Below are 17,101 nucleotides of genomic sequence, written 5' to 3' on the forward strand. Positions count from 1 at the left end.
TTTATAAACCCAACCGCGGCTGCTCCTTCGAGCTTCTCTATATAGCAGGCTTCGGGGCCTAACTAGGGCACGCTGCCCTGTGAGTCTGCTGGCTCTTCTGGGCCTGCATTTGCACACCCTAGGTCTGGCAGGCCCACTGGGCAGCGCGCCAATAAATTTTTTATATAGTTTTTTCTTTTCTGCATTATTTATTTTCTTCTATTTATTTTTGAGTAATTTTTATATAGTTTTTTCTATTTTGCATTATTTATTTTCTTCTATTTATTTTTGAGTAATTTTTTTGTATAGTTTTTTTCTTTTCTGCATTATTTCTTTTCTTCTATTTCCAGTTTGTACACGAAGTGCGTACAGTTTTTGCCGTGACCCTATCTACTCTTTCGCACATGCTATGCGGGTGAAATGATGATACCATGCCAAGTTTCAACATTTTCAGAATTCATTTTGTAGTGATTTTCAATTTCACGGTCATTTAGCTCTCTCTAAACAATTAGGTAAATGACCGAAAAACAACAAATGATGTCAGAACATGTTGGAAATTGATGACGTCGCTTTGAATGCTGCATACTGAACACAAAAGAAGTCCGGAGTTCAAATAAGTTTAAAAAACATTGAAGTGCCCGTGTAACAGATGAGTTCTCGTCCGAAACCCTGATACTCCGAAAGAGTTTGTCCAGTTTGTACACGAAGTGCGTCCAGTTTTTACCGTGACCCTCTCTACTCTTTCGCACATGCTATGCGGGTGAAATGATGATACCATGCCAAGTTTCAACATTTTCATAATTCATTTTATAGTGATTTTCAATTTCACGGTCATTTAACTCTCTAAACAATTAGATAAATGACCGAAAAACAACAGATGATGTCAGAACATGTTGGAAATTGATGATGTCGCTTTGAATGCTGCATACTGAACACAAAAGAAGTCCAGAGTTCAAATAAGTTTAAAAAACATTGAAGTGCCCGTGTAACAGATGAGTTCTCGTCCGAAACCCTTATACTCCGAAAGAGTTTGTCCAGTTTGTACACGAAGTGCGTCCAATTTTTGCCGTGACCCTCTCTACTCTTTCGCACATGCTATGCGGGTGAAATGATGATACCATGCCAAGTTTCAACATTTTCAGAATTCATTTTGTAGTGATTTTCAATTTCACGGTCATTTAGCTCTCCAAACAATTAGGTAAATGACCAAAAAACAACAAATGATGTCAGAACATGTTGAAATTGATGACGTCGCTTTGAATGCTGCATACTGAACACAAAAGAAGTCCAGAGTTCAAATAAGTTTAAAAAACATTGAAGTGCCCGTGTAACAGATGAGTTCTCGTCCGAAACCCTTATACTCCGAAAAAGTTTGTCCAGTTTGTACACGAAGTGCGTCCAGTTTTTGCCGTGACCCTCTCTACTCTTTCGCACATGCTATGCAGGTGAAATGATGATACCATGCCAAGTTTCAACATTTTCAAAATTTATTTTGTAGTGATTTTCAATTTCACGGTCATTTAGCTCTCCAAACAATTAGGTAAATGACCGAAAAACAACAAATGATGTCAGAACATGTTGGAAATTGATGACGTCGCTTTGAATGCTGCATACTGAACACAAAAGAAGTCCGGAGTTCAAATAAGTTATTAAAAATAAAAAAGAGGTGCAATGCTGGTTAATTTGCTTCAAGCCTTTCGGAATAGTGTAGACTGCACTGCACATAGCTCAGTGCAATCTATGCTATTTCGAAAGGCTTGAAGCTAATCAACATGCGGGTGAGCATTGCGCCTCTTCGTCATTGTCTGTGCACTCACGGCTTATAAACCGCTCATACTGCCTCTCTCTTGGCGAGGTGGGACTAAAAATCAGCTTACTAAGAAACTCTAGTACCGGTTCATGGCATGAACCGGTACTAAAGGTCTTCCTGGGGGCCCCAGCCTGACCATAGCCTGACACAGCCTCATTAGTACCAGTTCGTGGCATGAACCGGTACTAAAGGTTGCCCACGAACCGGTACTAATGATGCCCGCCCGCCTAGCCGTTGGAACCGGCACTAATGGTCACATTAGTGCCAGCTCAAATTCAAACCGGCACTAATGTGCTTCACATTTGACCCTTTTCTACTAGTGTATGTAACAAGATTCCACAATCTTGCATTCATATGTGATACATTGACCTTTGAATATCATTAACATGTGTTGCATTCACCTTCTAATAATATTATAAGAGAACTTCAGGATATCTGTATTTAGCATGAACCGGGGATTACCATTATTGGTGTTTCCTTGAATAGACTGTACACACTACACATCCACACTAGATATCACGTCAGCTCTATGATCATGCAAATCAATATGACAATGAATATGTATGTCATGAAAAAGAAACGGTGGAAGTTGCATGGCAATATATCTCAGAATGGCTATAGAAATGTCATAGTAGGTAGGTATGGTGGCTGTATTGAGGAAGATATAAGGAGGTTTATGTGTGAAAGAGCGTATCATGTCACGGGGTTTGGATGCACTGGTGAAGTTTGCACCAATGCTCGAGGTGAGAAAGGGCATTGCACGGTATAGAAGAGGCTAGCAAATTGCGAAAAGATAGGAGTGCGTATAATCCATGAACTCACATTAGTCATAAAGAACTCAAATACTTATTGTGAAAGCCTATTAGCCCTCGAAGCAAAGTACTACTCGCAATGCCCCTAGGGAGGAGGTCTATAGGAGTTGACCATTGTACGCCCCCGATTATAGCAGCACAAAGGATTCCAATCAGACCTAAGAATACTTGGACTTCCCCATCATGCCATAACAAACACTTAGATGAGCAATAAATAACAAGATTTAATACCTATATTTCTACTAACCAATGATCATGAACCTATACCCTTTCATATTACGACATCAATATTGTTAAATCATACATTTCATATTTAGTGATCTACATGAAAGTTTTTATTATATCCACCTTCAATACCTTATCATATCAGGACTAATTTCATAACATGTACCTATTTCCATTACTATATTTTAGACTCTCAAAAAAGATTTAAGTGAAGCATAAGAGTGCAACTATTTATTTAAAATATAACCACCGTCATGCTCTAAAAGATATAAGTGAAGCACTAGAGAAATTTCCTACCTCAAAAGATATAAGTGAAGCACATGAGTATTCTAACAAATCACGAATAAATGTGTGTCCCTCTCAAAAGGTGTGTGCAAAATGATGATTATGGCAAACTAAAAAGCAAACAAAGCAAAATCTAATATGGCACAAGACGCTTGAAGCAAAACTCATATCATGTGATGAATAAAAATATAGCTTCAAATAGTATACCGATGAATTGTAGACAAAAGAGAGGATGCCAGCTGGGGCATCCCAAGCTTAGATGCTTGGGTCTTCCTTGAATATTACCTGGGGGTGCCTTGGGCATCCACAAGCTTAGGGTCTTGCCGCTCCTTATTCCTTCATCTATCGTGATCTCATCCAAAACTTGAAAACTTCAGCACACAAAACTCAACAAAAACCTAAGTATAAAGAACCAAATCACGAGTTTATATTGAAAAGCCAAAACAAGCAAAAACATGAACTGGCACCAGGTAGTGGGTTAATAGGTTAGTCCCAAAAATGATATAAAATAGCATATAAAGCATCCAAGATTGATAATATAATAAATACATTGGAGATGTATCATCCTAAGTATAAAGAACCAAATCACGGACTGGCCAGACACAGAGGCAATCGCCGCTTTTAAGAACAACATCCATGGCAAAAAGCTCGCTTGAGAGCTCGGGCAAGAGAGACCCCGAACAATGGCGGCCTTCACCCAGTTAATGACTAGATTCTGGGGGGGGGGGGGGGGGTAACTGGATTACCCGCAACAATCGACTTCGGCCCATCACTCGCCCTATCACACCCAACACAAGTAACGCCGACGATGAGGCAGTAAATGTCGCAGCTGCAAATCAACGCAAAAGCAATAAACGAAAGCCTACTCAAATGGACAGAGAGGGTCCCTCCATGTTGGATCGGATATTGGATAGGCCATGCGCCATCCATGGTACCCCTAACAAGCCGACTACTCATTCTAATAGAAATTGCTAGGTGATCAAGCAGGCCGGCACGATAGTTGCCGAGCATCCGGACGGAGACTAAGGCCGTAATAACAATAGTGGTCACTCCAGAGCAAGCATCATTGGCCAAAAAGGTTTCCTTCCGAGGTGAAGGATGTCAACATGTTATATCCTACTCACACTCAAAGGGGGCAAGTGCGGGTCACCCGCGGCCGCGTACCCAATATGCCTCGTCAGAGCAAAATGTCAGATTTTCCGATCACACGCGAACTATAAAATGCCCAGAACAACCTCGTTACGCGGAGCAGGCCACATTAATACTTGATGCCATTGTGGACGGTTTCCACTTAAACCGTTTGTTGATGGACTGCTGAAGCAGTTTTAACCTACTCTATGCAGACACCGTTAGAGAAATGCATATCAACCCTACAAGGATAAGACCAAGTAAAGTGGTGATAAAAGGCTTCAAGCCAGGGGTTTGGAACCGAAGGATCGGAAACATCACACTCGAGGCGGTATTTGGCATTCCTGAAAACTTTTGTAGGGAAGGCTTAATCTTGGAGATAACGCCCTTTCACAGCCATTACCAAACATTCCTCGGGCAGCCTGCTTTTGGTTGTTTCCACGCCCCCCCCCCCCCCCGCAATATGGTAATCTAAAACTTCAGATGGATGGACCTAATGGTATAATCACATTACATGGAAACAAGTCATTTTCACCTTTAAAGGAACAACAATCCATGACCTTAGTGACCGAGGTACAGGAAGCCGAGGAACAAGTAACCAAAGACGCGACAGGTAACAGGGCCATGTCAGGCAACCCTAGGAGCGCAATGCGCCCTGTCAACTCGGAGAACACCTCGGCGCACACCAGCGGCACCCCTCAATAGGGGTATGCGCTCCGTTGTCCCCACAGCATGACCTAGTACTATGTTCCTCGGATGCACAACTTCGTGTTGAAAATACCATGGGGGATCACGGAGCACGTGCAAGACTAGAGAACGGGAGTGGTTCAGATCAACCGACGACTCATTCATAAATACATTGCCTTAGAAAATAACCCGGTTCAACCGGGGGCTGGACAAGCAGTCTCTAGCTGCCTTGGGATACATCTCACTAAAGAACGTCCTTTTGAGACAGTTGCCGACCACATGCTTTCGAGCAAAAACGGCACAATCGATCGAATAAAGATGAATCCCTCTTCTGGCTTAGACGGAATAATAGGGAGGGGCATACATAAAGAGGCATAAAAAAGAACGGTGATAAACGCCGACTTTGTTGTCTGGACCTCGCCCCTACCTTCTCATTGCTCATTTGTTATGTTTATTGTGGCTGAATCTCTTTCACTCGGATTATATGGTTCGATCATCATTATGCATAAAAATGGGAGGGGGGGGGGGGAGGGAGGGATTCGAGCCTCTCTTTTTTCCTCTTTCTTTCAGTCTGGGCATAGCTACTAACATATTACAATCTTTTTTCTATATTAACAGAAATTAAAAAGGAGGTCCTACTTCGAATTCGACCCCTCATATATATCCGAGGTTTCTTAGGATGCTCTTGGACGCCAAGTCATCTGTATTTTTGCATTATATGCATTGATTTCGAGTTGTGTCTTTGGTCAAATGGGCCCTAGCGACACATGCGGAGCCCCCCTCCACGTCCCAGGATGCCAAAGTCCCTGCTCCATGTCGGATCCATGCGGGCTTTGCTTGGCGAAGGCCATGTGACAACTCAGAGGGAATGGAAACACAGGGGAGGGAGGCCTAGCGCACGGGCTAGGATGGGTCGCCTCCTGAATCGCCCTGGGAGGTCAACGCTGGGGCTCGGGAAAAAGGTCTTCACTTCTCTTATGTTGCAATTTTGATGTTGAATTTGACCACCTCGACTAGGTTGCAAACATAATTTTCATTAGCTAGTTAATATTATTTCCGTAGGTCCACTAATCCCATCGCCTAATAACAAATTGTTATCAGAGCAATCTTTGAATTCTAATCTCTTCTCATTCTTTTAACCAAACTCGGTCTCCAAATCAGACGTGATATAGTGTCATTGTTCAAGAATTCTCCCGATTAATCAGTTAACGGGCCAATTAATCTTTTTTTAGACAATAATAGGCCAGTTACTCGCTACTCACAGAGTGGCCGAATCGAATAACACATATTCGTTGCTTTAACTCGCCAGGCCGATAATTGGCCAGTTACATCGATTAATCTGTTGTCAGGCCAATTAATCCCTGGTGGTCCATGAATGGATGGGCAAACAAAGCCCACATTTTTGGCCCGTAACCACTTCCAGCCCCACCCCGCTCCTTAATAGCTAGGATTAATAATTTTCTCTCCTCTCTATGCTTTATATATGTGTATAACAACATGTTTGGGTATATAACATAGCTGGGAGCATGAGAGTATGGTATAATACATAAAAAAACTACTCCATCTGTTCCGAATTACTTGTCGCAGGTATGGATGTATCTAAATGTATTTTAGTTCTAGATACATCTATTTCTGCGACGAGTAATTTAAAACGGAGGGAGTAAATATATATTGGCAAGTTCCTATTTAAACTACCGATTAATGATCGATCAATTAATTCAGTTAACATGCTGATTCACCGATTAATCGCTACTCCTACAATGACCGAGCAGCTACCGGTCAAGGATCTTGAACATTGCATAGTGCATCGGATAATTTGGTTTGTCACTCGTTTGACTTTGTGCCACCCTTGGCATCGTGCCTTTGCACCCACTACGAGTGTGAGCGTGTGACGACTTTTCATAGCGGTGCACCGAGTGTAGGCCACGCTTCCGCCGACCCACACGCGGGGCAGAGTGTCCGGAGACAGGAACACGCGCGCCTGCGCTGCCAGCCACGGCAATGGCGATGCCGCCGAAGCCCGGCGAGCCGCCCAAGCCCTCGCCGGGGCGCAGCCCCAGCCTCAACCCCAACCCCTGCCCGCTCCCGCCCATTCCCGGCGGCCCGCAGCCTGGCCAGCCCCCCGCGGCGGCGGCGCCGCCGCGGTCCCACCACCGCCGCGCCAGATCTGAGGTGCCCTTCCGCTTCCCGGACGCCGACGGCGGGGGCTTCGACGAGATCGGCTCCGAGGACGACCTCTTCTCCACGTTCATGGACATGGACAAGATCGCCGGCTCCGGCCGCGACCGCGCCGCGGAGACGTCCTCCTCGCCGCCGCGCCCCACCAAGCACCGCCACAGCGCGTCCTTCGACGGGTTCGCCATGGGCTGCGGCGGGCCCGGGAGGCAGGACGGCGGCGGCGGGGGCGGAGGGGTGTTCGCCGACGTGCTGGAGGCTAAGAAGGCCATGTCCTCCGAGCAGCTGTCTGAGCTCGCCTCCGTCGACCCCAAGCGTGCCAAGAGGTGACCCGTCGCATCCTGAGGCTCCCTTGGATTTTGAGTTGGTGGTTGGTCGGTAGGATGCTAGGGTTAGTAAACAATTGAGGGAGCGCCGGGAAGGACTAGCAAGAATTGTGGTCTAGGTAGGCGTGACTAGGAGTGATTCTGCAAGCAAAGATATGTGCCAGAAAAAGGGCACGTCCTAGTAGATTATTACGCAATCAAATCACGGCATATCTTTGGTGTTAGTGGTCTTGAATCCGGATAGTGACAGGCAGATCCTAGGATAGGACTTGCTGGCCAGCTTAATTTGGTATCACAAGGCTTCCTTCTGACGTTTCTTGCTTACGCGGGTTTCCTTTTGGAATACAAGCACCCATAGAAGTGGTTCAAATGCTAATTTTATTGTTCTCTAAGTTGCTGTCATTGTTCGAAAAGCGGCTCGTGGCATTTAGTTCCTAAATAAGCGAAGGGCATGGGACGAAAGGGGTGGGAGATGGCAACGAATGCCGCATGCCGCCTTCTTATGGTATTTTCTCTCCATTGGCTATGGCTTATTTGTTATCATTTTCTATGGGTCGCCAACCTATTCAATGAAGCTTGTGTGGCATATCTTTGAATTTATAGTTCTTCTGTTTCAGATTAACCATTTCCTATTTTCGCTTACAAGTTATACATTAGTTAGTTTTCTCTCTCAATTTTTTTACCGTGATCTATCTATGCAATACCTGGTTACATTGTTTCCATGTCTCCTTGTAAACATTCTATTTTTAAAACAAGTTTCTGTTATATAGGGTGATATTTGATGTAATGGTGTTATATAATTATTTAATGTGTTTTATTTCGTATGTTATTATCTTAGCCCAAAATAGTTATTTAATAAGCTCTTAAATACGCATGTGGAGTGAAAGAGTTGGGAGATGGCGATTTGTTGCATGTTGCTTAGGTCTGCACTGTTTTACGGTGTCGCCCCATTTTCAAGGCCTTTTTTATTTCATCCGCTAATGACCTGCAAGATGTTCAATGAAGTTACTGTGGTTAACTTTTTAATTTGTTCTTTATTTTGGAATAACTAGGTGAAATCTAAATATATTCCTGTTTCGTGTACGTTAAACAGCATTGCATGTGATTGTTTTCAAGCAAATGTTTGTACTGCAATCAAGTTATATAAATACCTATATTTCTCGTGTAGGTTTCATTCACACAGCTTTCTAGTATCACGCAATCCTTATTGCAATAGATAATACTGGTTATGAACTACTCCCTCCGTCCCATAATATAAGAGCGTTTTAGACACTACACTAGTGTCTAAAACGCTCTTATAGTCTTTTCTTTTGCTTAGCCAATCAAATTTGTCCCAGCTGTGAAAAGCGGATGTATCAGAACTTCACATAGGATACGATTCCATATCAAAGAGAATTTGTTTTTCTTTTAAAGCTATACTGTATTTACAATCAGTCTGCTCATGTGAACGTTTTTAGCCAGCATACTGCGTTATCTGGCTGCATTGAATGATGGCCAATTTTATTCCTGTGCTTTCTTTGTTTCAGAATTCTAGCGAACAGACAATCTGCAGCTCGGTCAAAGGAAAGAAAGGCTAGATATATAACAGAATTAGAGCGGAAGGTTCATACTCTTCAGACCGAGGCTACTACTCTTTCGGCACAACTGACGCTATTTCAGGTAAACTTTCATCCATCTGTTTGCCTCATGGATTGCAGTATTACCATTACTATGTTCGTTAATGTGTTCTCAGCAGGGCCATCTACAGAAATTTGGGCCTCAGTGCGACATGCAATGGTTCCTATGTTTTTTTTGGTATAATTAAACTAATGCAACTAAGTGTACTCTCATTTAATTATATAACTTAATTATGCATTATTTCGTATAATATTTTAAATTAGAAATTATTTTACAGGTAGTGTGCGGTGTGCCACATTAATCCTATAGTCAACTACATACCTAACTGAGTAGTACTACTGTACTAGTAGGGATTGCATTCAATAGAACCAGGAAGAGAAATATTATATAAAAAGAAAAAACCTAATCTAGTGCTTTTGTTATCTATTTTAATTACGGGCTTATGGCTTACCTTGGCGCAGTGGTAAAGCTGCTGCCTTGTGACCATGAGGTCACGGGTTCAAGTCCTGGAAACAGCCTCTTACAGAAATGTAGGGAAAGGCTGCGTACAATAGACCCAAAGTGGTCGGACCCTTCCCCGGACCCCGCGCAAGCGGGAGCTACATGCACCGGGCTGCCCCCTTTGCTTATGGCTTACCTTGGAATGTATCCTGGGGTGACTGTATGGCTGCTGTAGTTGTGAATCTGGTGGGCGATGGCCGGGCACATGGTGGACTCGTGGTGGGCGACTGCAATCTATTGCCGTCTCACTGAAGCAGGCAAGGCGGTGCCTCACTATTCTCGCTCGTGAAGTTGTAGAGGAACGCACGCTCGACTAGTCGGCTGTAGCGAGTAGGCCCAGTAGCGCCCGCCTTATTTTCCTATTTGGTCTTTTACCAACAGACCCGAAAGAGGAGTGGGGCACCATACTGGGCCGACTGGGGGCCTGCTGGCTGGGTATCGTACATGTCAGTGCCTCACTATAACATGTGTCCGCATCTGACGCGTCCTGCTACAGTTTTCTCTCGTATCGGACAAGCTAGGCAAGAAAAAAAAGCCAGCCAGCCAGCACAGGAACTGGATGTTTTTTCATAGTCTTTTCCTCTGGTTCGGGCTATATGATTTTGGGGGCCTGTGCGATCACACAGGTCGCACACCCTCGTCGTCGGGCCTGGTTCTCAGTGCACAAAAGAAAACACATTAATCGTTAACTCATGACACCATGCATAGTAATTCTGCCTTTTAAACCATACTGAGAAGCCAGGTGCATCCAATACATGGAAGTCGGTGTCAACCAAACTGCATATGCTCTAGACTTAGTGAATCACCAGTCGCCATGATATTTTATTTGAACTGATGCACATGCCATCGAAGCTATAGCACATATAAATTCTCTTGTTTTTTGTTGACTAATAAAGCATATGAAATGTTAGTGCCAAACCACCTGAAGTGATTTTTGTATGTGGTTATATTAACAATATGGAGGGCTGATGGGTGATACCCTGCACCATGAGGCAATAAGATGCTCTAACTCTGTTTACCAGAAATCCAGAACTGTTTAGTTCTGGTGTCCGTGATGTTTATGTTGTAGTATTAAGTTCTGACCAGGACTGGGTTTTACATTTTAGCATGTTCTTTTGTATAGAAAATGTTGTTTGCATAAATTTGCTGGATATCCTTTAAGGAATAATATCTTGGTGGCAGAGAGATACAACAGGCCTTTCCGCTGAAAATACAGAGCTCAAGATTAGGTTGCAGGCCATGGAACAGCAAGCTCAACTGCGTGATGGTGAGATTTTTATTACCTGAACTAGTATAATCATGTCAACTCTTGATTATCATTGTTTCGGACAATTTTGTACAGGAAGGTGCCTCATTGTTGCTCTGTAGATTGGCATAGAATAAATAACTTCGTACCCAAACAGATAACTTGTGTTGTCTAATAGAGATAATATTCAAAAAAAAAAAATTCTTAACAGAAGTAACATACTTTTGCAGCTCTGAATAATACACTCAAGCAGGAACTGGAGAGGCTTAAGATCGCTACAGGTGAGATGACAAAGCCTGATGAAGCATATAATACGGGAATGCATCATGTTCCATACAACCCGTCTTTCTTCCAGCTTTCCGAGCAACACACACCTCAGCACCATTCAAGTGTTCATCAGCTGCCATCCCAATTCCAACCACCTCATCCCAATGTCCCAAGCCACCAGATGCTATCCCACCCAAACACGTTCCCAGATATGATGCAGCAAGACTCTCTTGGGCGGTTCCAGGGGCTGGACATTGGCAAAGGTTCAGTGGCTGTGAAGTTGGAGGCAGATGCTGCTGCGAAGTCAGAGGGTAGCTCCATATCTGCAGGTGAAAGTAATAGCACCTTCTAATTATGGACCTACCTGCAAACAAGCACTCCTGTCATTTAGATTTATATGTTCATAGTCTTACATCCTCAAACTGCTTTCGTCGCCCTGCTAGGCATATTTTTTTTATCCAATTCTTTCTATTTATCTGGTGTTGTTTGATTGTAGGGACCTAGGTAGTTTGTTTGGGTTCATTTCCCATGTGTTGTGTGTTGTTTCAAAGTTAGGGCGACTGGGTGATCGGCCTATCTTCTTTGTTTACCATGTAGACAATTAATCATGAGTTTTCCATTTGGAATTTACATTTTTCTGTTGATATGCTTTGCATCCTGGGAATCTACAAGCATCAAATTGTTGTAAAACTGTGGTGTTTCAGACATCCGATCTTCTTAGAAAATGGTATGCATACTTTTGATATAAAGACGATTTACACTTGTCTACAACTATCTTTTACCAACACAAGTACGGGTTGCTCATGGTTGATTAGTCCTACGGCGTTCATTCGCAGAAAAAGAAGTCCTATCCTATGACGTTATGTGTACTTAGAAACACTTGAAAAGGTGGAAGCCTTTCTGATCTGCTGCTGTCGCATGTGTCTATATCCAGTTGTGTTGTAGTACTACCCGAGGCATCCTGAAGGTATAGTGCATGGTACGGCTTCAGGGCCAACATTCATGTAGGACGTGTTTGATTGTTTGGGTGAGCCGAGCCCGGCTGAGAGGAGGAAAATGAGCTAGGCTGAGTAGAGGCAGGTTGAGCGAATACAGGGTAAAAAAACGAAGTTTGCGTGCTGTTTGGTTGCCTGTATGAGGGGTTCTGTCACCGGAAACCAATTTCGACCCGGTGTTTGGTTGTCTGGCTCGCATGATGATTAGAAGTTAACAACTACATTTAAACTAGAGCATCTCGGCCAACACCACGACCTCCTTGGTGAGGGACACGACCACCTCTCGCACGCGTCGGAGGATCTCCAGCTTCACCGCTCACTTCTTCTGCAGCACCACCGCGCTCGCCGTCATCGGCTTCTCATCCGCAGCCGTAATGCCCCAAGCGCTAGCTAGCAGCCTAGCAAGCACATCGCCGCTGGTGGCTAGCTGGCTAGCAAGCACACCGCGGTTGTTGGCTGGCTAGCTAGCAAGCACACAGTAGTAGCTTGCCCACGACTGTCGCAGCCACGCGCTTGCCCGCCGTCGTGCCTCGTAGCAGCTTGCCCCACGCCGGCGCCACCGTGCCTTGCTGTAGCGCCCGCGCACTTGCCCGTCGCAGCAGATCGCCCCACGAGAAGGAGGGGGAGGGGATCCATGGCTCGTCGTCCGATTGTGAGGTAGCCGACAGCGCAACCGGGCTGGCGAGCGGAGGATGCGAAGGAGGGGTGGACGCCGGCGCCACCGGGGTGGTGAGCGGAGGAGGCGAAGCGAGGGTGTGCCTTTGGCTGGATTGGGAGACCAGGAAGATAAGGTGCTTGAAGGGGAGGGAGAGATTTAGAGGTGATTATGTGTAAACACGTACAACCAGAGCCACCCATGTTTTTACAACACAGTACAAACGCAATCACTCATACATACGCACATACATTCATCCATATGAACGCACACCCTATCCTTATAAGCACCTTCGAGAGATTGAGCTCGCATATCATCTTGAGATTTACGAAGTCACCGTAGGAGCCTCCTCATCGACAGGAACGTCTCCTCCCACTGAAAGAGTAACACGGAAAATCCTGAAATAAATCCAGAATAATGCAAGCACTAGGACTTCAACTCTGATGGGTTGCGGATACCACTGTCCCTCTAACCATCCAACCATATGTTGGTTCGTGCCGGAGCCACCCATGTGCATTGCAGAGCATCGCTCCGCTTCGGCCGTTTCTAGTGAGTGAGGCTCAGGGGTGCTTTAAGAACCGTGCCGTGCAGGTCTAATAGTGTTTGTGGGCAACCAAGCAGCTCGACACCGAAAAGATCATGCATAAGCTGGGTCTGGTTGAACTTTTGTGGGCAACCAAACGCGCCTGTTGTGGTCTGTGTCTGTCTTGGCTGGCCTGTCCGTCCTGCATGCGTATGGGCTCACCGTGTTCCACGATGACTTCTCCACCGCGTGCTTGCAATCTCCCTGCATGCTGCGGCTATAGTGCCTGTCTAAGTGGTTTTATATGGAACAATATTCCACATTCTTGCATTCATATGTGGTGCATTTACCTTTGAATATCATTCAAAGCTGTACACACCACATGATTTGGAGCGCATCTACCTAGTTACTAATGCCTTTGCTTCCTTGCACTTGTCAACAACTGTTCCTGGTTCTTTTTATGTGTTGTAAGTGTGTATGTTGGTATTGTTATACCTTATTGAATTGCTGATATTATTATATATGCTTGTCCTTTTGGGAGGATAAACATACTCGGTTAGATATGTGTATATAGGGCTTTAAACACCATGGCTAGGTTACATACTCAGTTTGTGTCATCTAGTTTATCTCACCACCTTAGAAGAAAGATATCTCAATCCATCTCCTCTGGCAACCTTCTCTTCAAATCAGACATGATATATTACACAAGATGTTTTTGTCACCTGCTTGACTTCATACTATCCTCGTCACCATTCCTTTTTTATTGTGACTACTTTTCTTAGCCTTGCACCGAGTGTTAGGATGCATTGTAGATCAGCAGAGTATTCCTCTAGAAGCCTACCCTGACCCACACGTGGTCAGAGTCTCGGAGACAAGAACACGCGCCTGCGCTGCCACCGCAATGCCGATGCCATCGAAGCCCTCGCCGGGGGCAGTCCCAACCCGAAGCGCAACCCCAACCCAGGCCCGCTCCCACCCATCCCCGGCCCCAGCGAGTCCAGCCCCTGCGGCGGTGCTACCGAGGTCTCACCATTGCGACACCAAATCTAAGGTGGACTTTCACTTCCCAGACGCCGACGGCGGGGGCCTCGATGTGATCGGCTCTGATGATGACCTCTTCTCCACGTTCATGGTCATGGAGAAGATCAGCCCGCGCCGCAGAGACACCCCCCTTAATACAGAAATACCATATGTTTGCAGCTCCAAATGACGCACTCAAACAGGAAGCCAAGAGGCTTAATATCGCTACAGGTGAGATGACAAACCCAAGCAATACGGGAATGCATCTTGTCCCATACAACCCGTGTTTCTTCCAGCTATCTGAGCAACTCACACGTCAGCACTATTCAAGTGTTCATCAGCTGCCATCTCAGTTCCAACCACTTCATCCCAATGTCCCTAGCTACCAGATGCTATCCACCCCAATGCGTTCCCAGATATGGTGCAGCAAGACATCCGCTTGTGCTGTTCCAAGTGCTGGACATTGGCAAAGGATCAACAGTTGTGAAGTTGGAGGCAGAGGCTGCCATGAAGTCAGAGGGTAGCTCCATATCTGCAGGTGAAAATAATAGTACCTTCTAATGGACCTACCAGCAAACAAGTATTTCCATTTCGATTTATTTGTTCATAGTCGTACTGCTTCCATCGCCCCTTCTAGGCATAACTTTTATCCAATTCTTTCTATCTATGTGGCATTGTTTGGTTGTAGAGACCTAGATAGTTTTGTTGTGTGTTGTTTCGAAGTTAGGTTGGACTGGGTGATTGACGCGTGTTCTTTCTGGTTACTTTGTACAGTATCGTGGTCGTGGGTTTTCCATCTGGAATTTTGTACATTTTTCTGTTGATATGCTTTGCATCCTGGGAGAAGTATCAGATTGTTGTAGAATTGTTGGCGCGTTTCACGGGTGCTACGTGGCCTTGGGCTAGGAGCGGAGTCTGTGTTCTCTATCAGCAGCTGGGAAGCTGTAAGCTATAGGCCTACGGTCGAGGCAATGGGGAAATTGAGCGCGGAGAGGGGGGAGGAGCACCGGACATTAAGGGAAGGAAGCCATTGTTGGGGCTCCCCATGCTAGCCAGGTGTTTTGGGCCAGTTGCGTCTGCTCCGCGTGTGACATGTGAGGGGGAAGAGTTGACGTGCGGCACCACATGACGGGGTCAGTTTCCACCCCACACTTCATACCTTACTCATGGTCTACGGATGGCCAGGTGCTGCCAGCAGGATTCAACTCAGTTTCTTCTAGCATTACACTATTTTGTCAGCATGAAAATCAAATAGCGAAAGATGTTTTATATCTCAAGAAGAATAAAGATGCAACTTTAGGTGTAACCGTGTATGTGTGATCTCTCTCCCGCTCGAGCTTCAGGTCGACAAAGGTCATGGCAATGTTGTTTCAACATCTGAACTTCTTAGAAAATGGTCTACACACTTTTGATATAAAGATGGTTTACACACATCACATCCTTTTGGGAGCAAGTATTACTCTATTGGCAAAATAACTTATCCTGTTGAACTGGAGATTGATTTTCCTGTGACATAAGGCCAACTTATCTAACATAACATCCCAACACAAATAAGGAGCAAGCACAAAGAAAAGTGACAAAAAAATATCACAACGCAAATCAATGGTGAAATAAGTTACCTAGCAGACCAACTAGATAAATTATATTGGACAACTTGATAACAAATCAAGAATGAAGGGCACATAAAGAATTCATTTCTTTCATTTAATCCATGGAAAAAAAGGTGACAAGTAGACCTAGCAAGACTGACCAAGTTCCAGTGAACTCGGTTTCTTCTAGCATTACACTATTTTGTCAGCATGCAAATCAAATAGTGGAAGATGCTCTCTCTCTCAAGAAGAATAAAGATGCAACTTTAGGTGTAACCGTGTATGTGTGATCTCTCTCCCGCTCGAGCTTCAGGTCGACAGAGGTCATGGCCTGTTGTTTCAAAATCTTAACATCTTAGAAAATGGTGTACACACTTTTGATATAAAAATGGTTTACACACATCACATCCTTTTGGGAGCAAGTATTACTCGGTTGGCAAAATAACTTATCTTGTTGAACTGGAGAGTGATTTTCCCGCGACATAAGGCCAACTTATCTAACATAACATCCCAACACAAAAAAGGAGCGAGCACAAAGAAAAGTGACAACAAAAAATATCACAACGCAAATCAAGGGTGAAATAACTTACCTAGCAGACCAACTAGATAAGTTATATTGTACAACTTGACAACAAATCAAGAATGAAGGGCACATAAATAAATCATTTTTTCATTTAATCCATGGAAACATTGGTGACAAGTAGACCTAGCAAGATTGACCAAATTCCAGTGAATCCGGTTTCTTCTAGCATTACACTATTTTGTCAACATGCGAATCAAATGGCGGAATGCTCTCTCTCTCTCTCTCTCTCTCTCTAGAAGAATAAAAATGCAACTTTAGGTGTAACCGTGTATGTGTGATCTCTCTCCCGCTTGAGCTTCAGGATGACAGAGGTTATGGCCCGTTGTTTCAACATCTGAACTTCTTAGAAAATGGTGTACACACTTTTGATATAAAAATGGTTTACACACATCACATCCTTTTGGGAGCAAGTATTACTCGGTTGGCAAAATAACTTATCCTATTGAACTGGAGAGTGATTTTCTTGCGACATAAGGCCAACTTATCTAACATAACAACCCAACACAAATAAGGAGTGAGCACAAACAAAAGTGACAACAAAAAAATATCACAACGCAAAATCAATGGTGAAATAACTTACCTAGCAGACCAACTAGATAAGTTATATTGCACAACTTGACAGCAAATCAAGAATGAAGGGCACATAAAGAAATTATTTTTTCATTTAATCCATGGAAA

General features: G+C 44.3%; 1 protein-coding gene across 1 annotated transcript; it reads left to right on the top strand.

Moving 5' to 3' along the window:
• Positions 1-6,820: 6,820 nt before the first annotated feature.
• Positions 6,821-11,702, top strand: LOC125535648 (transcription factor RF2b). The gene is made up of 4 exons (XM_048698719.2): positions 6,821-7,427; positions 8,954-9,086; positions 10,728-10,812; positions 11,022-11,702. The coding sequence occupies exons 1-4, from the start codon at positions 6,928-6,930 to the stop codon at positions 11,408-11,410; spliced, it is 1,107 nt and encodes a 368-aa protein (XP_048554676.1). The 5' UTR covers positions 6,821-6,927; the 3' UTR covers positions 11,411-11,702.
• The last annotated feature ends 5,399 nt before the right edge of the window (positions 11,703-17,101 follow it).

Source organism: Triticum urartu, chromosome 2A, assembly GCF_056163025.1.
Source record: "Triticum urartu cultivar PI428250 chromosome 2A, HENAU_Tu73, whole genome shotgun sequence".
In the NCBI taxonomy this organism is placed as follows: Eukaryota; Viridiplantae; Streptophyta; class Magnoliopsida; order Poales; family Poaceae; genus Triticum; species Triticum urartu.

Coding starts and splice junctions, on each gene's coding strand:
- LOC125535648 (XM_048698719.2), top strand. CDS start 6,928: ATGGCGATGCCGCCGAAGCCCGGCGAGCCGCCCAAGCCCTCGCCGGGG. Junction 7,428..8,953: donor GACCCCAAGCGTGCCAAGAG/GTGACCCGTCGC, acceptor TCTTTGTTTCAG/AATTCTAGCGAACAGACAAT. Junction 10,813..11,021: donor GCAAGCTCAACTGCGTGATG/GTGAGATTTTTA, acceptor ATACTTTTGCAG/CTCTGAATAATACACTCAAG.